General features: G+C 55.8%; 1 protein-coding gene and 1 long non-coding RNA gene across 2 annotated transcripts; one reads left to right on the top strand and one right to left on the bottom strand.

Annotated features, from left to right (window-relative positions):
• Positions 1 to 1,429, bottom strand: GJD3 (gap junction protein delta 3). Its single transcript, XM_040640658.1, has one exon. It carries the CDS (start codon positions 1,364 to 1,366, stop codon positions 500 to 502), a length of 867 nt encoding a protein of 288 aa, XP_040496592.1. The 5' UTR covers positions 1,367 to 1,429; the 3' UTR covers positions 1 to 499.
• A 38-nt stretch (positions 1,430 to 1,467) lies between these two features.
• Positions 1,468 to 2,934, top strand: LOC121104998. The gene is made up of 2 exons (XR_005837400.1): positions 1,468 to 1,803; positions 1,978 to 2,934. It is a non-coding gene; the product is annotated as an uncharacterized LOC121104998 (long non-coding RNA).
• Positions 2,935 to 7,564: the final 4,630 nt, after the last annotated feature.

Below are 7,564 nucleotides of genomic sequence, written 5' to 3'. Positions count from 1 at the left end.
CTCACACACACACACACACACACACACACACACGCGCGCGCGCGCGCGCTTGCAGTCATGCACACACACAGAACCCACACAGGGCTGCCCATGCACACACAGCGAGCCCACACAGGATGCCCCTGTGCCTACACACACGCACACACACAGCTCACGCGGGGTATACGCATGCTCGCACACACGCAGCTCACAGTCCAAATGTGTACATGTGTGCACACACATAGGGAGCCCGCACAGGGGCCACACCTCTGTCTGAACAAGGAGAGGCCCGCGGGAAGCTGGTACCATGGTTCGTTTTTCTGGGCACCGCCCGAACCTCCAGTTTCCTCTCTGCTATGTCCTCTTGCGCGCTTTCTCTCAGTCCCGGGCCGCCTGGATCAGGGAGGGCAGCAGGACCCGCCTCCGTTCATCCCCCGGCCCCCACTCCACCGAGAGCACCTGGGAAGTGCTCGCGCAGGGTCCCGGGGACAGTCTTCGCGGAAGCACCTGCTGCCCGCCTCTAGATGGCCAGGTCCTGGCGCACGGTGGCCAGGGACGCCTTGCTGCGGCCGCTGCCGCCTTCGCTGTCGCCGGCGGGGGCCGGGTGCGCGTAGGCGGGCGGGCCGCAGGGGTCCGGGCGCGGGCGCCGGGAGGGAGGGACCGGCGGCGGCGGCGGGGGCGGCGGGGGCGGCGGGGGCGGCGGGAGCAGCTGCTGCGCCTCCTCTTGCGCGCGGTGGCGGCGGCCGTCGCGCTCGGCCCCCTGGCGACCGCGCCCGGCGCGCGGGCGGCCCTTGCAGAGCAGGTGGCCCAGCTCGGCCACGCTGAGCAGCGCCGACAGCAGCCCCACGGCGAAGTAGAAGAGCACGAAGACCGTCTTCTCGGTGGGCCGGCTCACGAAGCAGTCCACGGTGTGCGGGCACGGAGGCCCGGCGCACGCGAAGTGCGGGGCCACGCGGAAGCCGTAGAGCAGCGCCTGGCCCGCCAGGAAGGCCAGCTCGGCCAGCAGGCGCAGCGCCACGCTCAGCAGGTAGCAGCGGCGGCGCGGGGGCGGCCCGGGGCCCGCGTCCGCGCCGCCCGCCTCCTTGCCGGCGCGGTGCACCGAGTAGATGACGAAGAGCACGGGCGGCGCCGAGAGCAGCAGGATGTGGAAGAGCCAGAAGCGGTAGTGGGAGACCGGGAAGGCGCGGTCGTAGCACGTCTGGCGGCAGCCGGGCTGCAGCGTGTTGCACACGAACTCCTCCTGCTCGTCCTCGAACACGGCGCCACCCACCGTGGCCAGTACCAGGATGCGGAAGATCAGCATGAGCACCAGCCACAGGCGGCCCACGAGCGGCGACTGCAGCTGCACGGCGTCCAGCAGCGAGCCCAGGAACGCCCACTCCCCCATGGCGCTGCGGACGGGCGGGCGTCAGAGGCCGGCGCCGGCCGCGACCCCCCGCCCGCGGGCTGAGGTCGGCTCTCCCTCCTCCAACTTTGGGGTGAGGCCTGGGGTTAGCTGGGATTTTGTGGGAACTAGGGAGTCAGCCGGGGGTGGGGGGCAGGCGGTGTTAGGAGCTCCTCCGCTGTGGGTGCCCTTCTCCGTGGGGCTGACGGGCGCCGGGGAGGAGCCCCACCCTGGTGCTCTAGCCAGACCCCCACGGGCTTGCTTGGTTGGACCGCTTGCTCCTCCAGAGTCCACATCAGTAGGGAGTGAACTTGGACATCGGGACGGGCAGCCACCGACGGCATTGTAGAAGCAGAAACCCAGGGGTGCCCTTGTGTGCTCAAGGATGCTTTCCACGGGCGACCATGGTGCCTCCAACCCAGGACTCCAGAGCCAACTCGGTACCCCTGGGAGGGGTGGGAGCCAGCAGACCCGGAGGGACCTCACCTCCTTCCTCTGCCCACCGTTTCTGTTTCTCTTGCCCTTCTTATTGCAGTGAACTCCTCTCAGAATTGGGGTGGGGGGAAGTGGACGCAAAAGTAGTCCCACTTCCTTAACTCTATCCTTTGTTCTAGGTGTCTCCTCCCATCCCAGCGCAGAGTGGCAGGAATAGGGGCGCAGCCCTCTCCCATCTCCTCCCTGGTGTCCCTCAACTTCCAGCCTCCCACATCTCCTGAGAACCTCCCCCAACATGCACACATTCACACAGGTCCCACAGCCCCCTGGCGCGCCCAGACTGTCGCCGGACCCCACTCACCCTTTAGCTGGAGCTGAGGTGTTAGAGCTGAGGGAGGGATCCTGGGAGATGGCTGGGACTTGCTCCTCCTAGGCCCTCTTTCATTTTTCCCTTTCGGATTTGGCCAGGACAGATGACAGGACAGAACGGCTGAGAGGGGCTTGCTCTCCCCCTTCTCTTAAAGGGACAGGGTGACCCTGTTGGCTGGCTCCACCCTTGGGAACAGACACAGGGCCATACCCCTTGCTGGGCTTTGCCAGCCCTCCCTTTCTCCCTAACCTACTCCTACTCCCATCCCATTGCTGTGTCTCCTTCTGGGAATGGGGGAGGGGTTAACCAGAACCAACCGCTTTGGGGGGGGGGTTATGGAAGCCCATGGAATAGACTCCCTCAAACTGGAAAGCCTAGATCCACTGTCAACTGTCACCTTCAAGGCTGGAGACAGGTTTGGTGCTGAGTTGGGGGCAGCAGCTCTGTCACTACTGGCCTTGGAGCTCTTCTGGGCCAGTCTCCTGGCTTGTCAACTGAGGACGCTGGGCCACCTGACCCCCAAGTTTCCTTCCAGCTCTATGTCTTAAAGCTAAGGTCCCAATCATATTACAGAGAATAAAGAAAACCTGTGCCCAGGGAAAAAAAAAAATCCCATATGGAAACCATTAAAGCATCAAGAGTGGTCAGTATTGGTGGTTAAATAAAACCTTTTGCTTTCTTTCTGCTTTTCTATAATTTCCAGATTTATTATAATAAGCATGTTATTTTATAATGGGAAACATAAATAGACTTCTAGAAGGCTCTGAATCACGTTCGATGACTCTAGGTGGCAGGAGACGCTGTCCCTTAGGGGAAGAGTTAGGATGATTCATGGTGACCTGAGTGGCCAGGAAGGGGACACCCCCAGGTTGAGACATTTTGTTCGTCCCCTGTGGGCCTTTCTAGGAATCTGTCCAACACGCACGCCATTCTCCTCCACCTGTGCACCTGCTCTCCACCAGGCCCTGCCCTGAGCCCATCACACAAATTAGCGCATTTAATCCTCTTGACGACCCCGGCAGGAGGGAAGCTAAGACTTGGAGGGTCTAAGCCACTTGCCCACAGTCACACAGCACGTAAATAGCTGGTCTGTGTCTTATGCCTGGCTTGACTGGCTGGGAGCCCATGTGCTTAAGCCCATCATGGAACTGGCCTCCCTCTCTCCTGCTTGGGTTTCCCAGGGCCTGACAATCCCCTAGGCTTTTGTTGGGTCTGGTGGGTCCAGACTCTGGAAGTGGACCATGCCTGCCCAGCCCTGAGTGGGGAGGCCAAGACTTTCCTCCTCCTGACATTTCCTCTTCCCTTCAGCCATGGGGGCCTGTATAATTTTCCATGTGTTGACAGGGACCCCCTGGCCTGATTTCAGGAAGGGGTGGGAAATGTGCCCTTCACCCACACCGGCTCAGGGGCCCAGCCCAGCCTGGAAAAACCCTTGGTTAATGATGGATGTGCCGGGGAACTCTCCCCACTGTCCTGCAGAGCTCCCTTGGGAGTGGGCCTGGGTGGGGAGACACTGCCTTGGACAAAGTCCAAAGGAAAGCACATGCTGGGGGCCCACATTCCAAAAACAGGATGTGGGGTGGGGGCATGGCTGACTTTCCCAGCCCTGACCTCTGCCTGCTCCTGGCAAAGCTGCTCCCCGACCCCCAACCCCCAGTCCCAGCCATGGGGGCTCAGGGACTGTCCAGGAATGGTCCCTGCCCTGTCCTCATGGCCCCTGCTGGGTCAGGCCACTGGCCCAGCCTGGAAAAACCCCATCAGGCCGTCTGCCTGTCAGGAGCGGAAAATGGCAGAGGCGGTGGGCTCGGGTGGGGCAGGAGCATGGTCCCTCTGTGCTGTCCCCAGCCCCTGATGCCACAGGGCCAGACACAGGAGAATCTACAATCTCTGGGCCCAGCCTCCTTCCCAGATAGCGCTGTTCAGCCTGAAAGGAGGTGTCACTGATGCTGCCCAGGGCTGGTGACACATGGCCCCATTCTTGGCCATACTTAAGATCTGGAGCTGGGCTGAGAGGCCCATCGTGCACAGGCTCACAGTCAGTCTCTGTCCCAGACACTTCACCCTAATCTGTGGGGCTGTGGCGCCAATTCCCATTCTGTCACACATGGACACACGCATGCCGGCGTGGCGCGGTTGTACCCAGTAAGTGACATCATCAAGACACGACTGTATTTTCTCTTCCCTGTACCCCTCTAACAATTTTTAGTCTTTACAGAGATGTTACCTTTTAGTGAGGCCTTCCCTAGCGGCCCTCCCTGGAATTAACCCCCTACTTCCTGTCTCCTTTCTCAGCTCTATTTTCTTTGCACTGATCACTACTTAACATACTTGGTATTTTTTAATTTTCATTTTTTATCCTGAGTGGCACCCATCTCCTCCAGGAGCATGTCGGCTCCCTGAGGGCAGGGCCTCTGGGGCTTTGCTCACTGTCCTGTGGCAGCACCTAGAACAGTTCCTGCACCTGGTAGATGCTCGGTAATTATCTGTCAGTGGATGAATGAAGGCGGGGGCAGACCATCTGAGCCCCAAGACTGTGTGTCGCCTGCCTCAGTTGCTCACTCGGATCTCCTCTAAAGCTTGTGATCACTTAAATGGCCGATTTAGTCTCAGACCAGTAATCAGAATGTCCAGTCCTGGGTAGAAATGAAAATGCCAAAACGCGTTAATGGTAAAATTCCTCCCTCCGCTTCCTTCCCTCTCGGCCTGCGTGGGAAAAGTGCGGGCCTCGGAGGGCGGGGGCGCTGGGTTCTGGTTACTCTGCAGCACCTCCCTACCACCCCCCCACCCCTTCTGCTGCATAGTGTCTGACCCTTCAAACACTTTCCCGGCCTGAAAATCCTCCGGACAGGCGACCTTCTGTTCACAGGTGGCCCCCGCTCCTCTCTCTTCTCCCCCGGCCTTCAGTCTGCGGCTCCCAATACATCCCTCCGGCTCTGCGCTTTTCTCACCCACGGGGACCCGCTAACCCGCTACCTCCTCCCTTGGCTGTATAATTATTTACGATTAGGTTTGGCTGTAACAGCAAAACTACTAACAGTGGCTCAAACAAGAGAAGCTTGTTTCCCTCTCATATGAAAGGAGGAGCGCGATGGGCTGTTCACCGGTGGCGGGGCGGCTCTGTTCTCCAAAGTACTTAGGGCTGCAGGCTCCTTCCAACCCCGCCCGGGGTGGGGCCCACGTTCTCCTCCATCCCGTCAGCCCGATCCCAGGCAGCACATGGAAGAAGGGATGAAGGCGGGAGAAGTAAGTGCAAGGACGTCGCTCTGAGAAAGTCCCGAAGCTACCACGTGACCGGCTGCTTCGTATCATTGGCCAGGATGACCTTCCGCAAGGAAGGCTGGGAAATGTAGTCTTTTTTTAGCCCCCGGGGTGGCCTTACACGCCAGAAAGCGGAATTTCACCCTCACTGTCACAGATGTGCTCCTGTTATTGGCCCTCTCCGCTGAGGTGGGATTCGGGGAAACTCAGTTCCCCCAAGTCTGCCCCCACCAGCGGAATAGTTCTAGTCAGGTTCTCAGTGGTTTGGGTGATGCCCACCCACATTGGTGAAGGTGATCTTTACTCAGTCTGCTGATTCAAATGCTAGTTTCTTCTGGAGACGACGCCCTAAGAGACACACTCAGCTATCTGGGCATCCCTTAACCCAGTCAAATTGACACATACAATTAACCATCACATCCTCCTCAGATTTGCAAGGGTGCTGCAGCTGAGTGAAAGACACCTGAGAGTGATTCCTGGAGTGGTTCAAGTTCAGCATCGTAGTAGAACTGGAACCCACATATTACTTTTATAACCTGAAAAAATTATGGTTATTTTCATTTGGAAAGTAGACATGTAACATTTACTATTTTTGTAAACTATAGGAAGATGCAAAGAAGAAAACAAAAATCACCCAAATCTCATTATCCAAAGAAAAGCAGAGGACATTTTGCTGCAACTGCAGTTGGCCTTTCAATGCACATAGCATTGGTCTGGAACTTCAGCTTGCATCAGAATTAACTGGAGTGCTTTTTTCTTTTCTCTTTTCTTTCTTTCTTTTCTTTCTTTCTTTCTTTCTTTCTTCTTTCTTTCTTTCTTTCTTTCTCTTTTTCTTTCTTTCTTCCTCCTCTTTCTTCTTCTCCTTCTTCTTTCTTCTCCCTTCTTCTTCTTCTTCTTCTTCTTCTTCTTCTTCTTCTTCTTCTTCTTCTTCTTCTTCTTCTTCTTCTTTTTCTTCTTCTTCGGAGGCTTCCCCCGCCCCCCGCCCCCATGGAGCCAAACATGGGGCTTGAACTCACAACCCTGAGATCAAGACCTGAGCTGAGAGCAGGAGTCAGACTTAACAACCCAGGTGCCCCTAACTGGAGCACTTCTTAAAACAGGTGCTTTTAAGTTACCCCGTTCTGGAGTGGGCCTGATCATTTGAATTTCTAACAAGCTCTCTGGTGGTGCTAATACTGCTGGTCTGGGGACCATACATAGAGAAGCACTGGTATGCAGTTTACACCTTTGCTTTTCCAAGTTGGGTCTCCAAACAGCAGCAGGGATGTCACTTGGGAAATTGTTAATAATGCCACTTCAGACCCCATGCAGACCTACTGAATCAGAATCTGCCGTTCAACAAGACCCCTAATGGATTTGTAAGTACAAGTTTGAAGAGCATTGGTTTATATGTGAGCCTCACACTGTCTAAAAGTTAGCTTTTTAAAATTTATTATTGTTATTATTATTATTTTTTAAAAGATTTTATTTATTTATTCGACAGAGATAGAGAGAGCCAGCGAGAGAGGGAACACAAGCAGGGGGAGTGGGAGAGGAAGAAGCAGGCTCATAGCAGAGGAGCCTGATGTGGGGCTCGATCCCAGATCGATGGGATCACGCCCTGAGCTGAAGGCAGACGCTTAACCACTGTGCCACCCAGGCGCCCCAAAATTTATTATTTTTTAAAGATTTTATTCATGAGAGAGAGAGAGCGAAAGAGAGAGAGTGAGCATGCGTGAGCCAAGCAGGGGGAGGAGCAGAGGGAGAGGGAGAAGCAGACTCCCCACTGAGCAGGGAGGCGGATGCGGGCTCAATCCAGGCCCCTGGGATCATGACCTGAGCCGAAGGCAGATGTTTAACTGATTGAGCCACCCAAGTGCTCCTAAAAGTTAGCTTTTTACTGCAGTATTTCTACACAGTAAAATGCACCATTTTATAATATAATTTAATGAGTTCTGATACATTACACAGGATAGTTTTGGTATCGTTTCCTCCCCACTACCTAACACAACTTTCCTGTTGTTAAATGTTCTGGAAAAATGACTTTTAATGACTCTGTAATACATGGTAAGGGTGTACCAATTTAACCAGTTCTTCCATTGTAGTACACTTATTCTGTTCCCAGTTTTTCACCAGTGTAAATAATGCTATAATGAATG

The sequence above is a fragment of the Ursus maritimus genome, unplaced genomic scaffold (genome assembly GCF_017311325.1).
Source record: "Ursus maritimus isolate PB19 unplaced genomic scaffold, ASM1731132v1 scaffold_24, whole genome shotgun sequence".
NCBI lineage: Eukaryota > Metazoa > Chordata > Mammalia > Carnivora > Ursidae > Ursus > Ursus maritimus.
The sequence above is the reverse complement of the archived record's forward strand: the minus strand, read 5'-3'. Positions and strand labels throughout refer to the sequence as shown.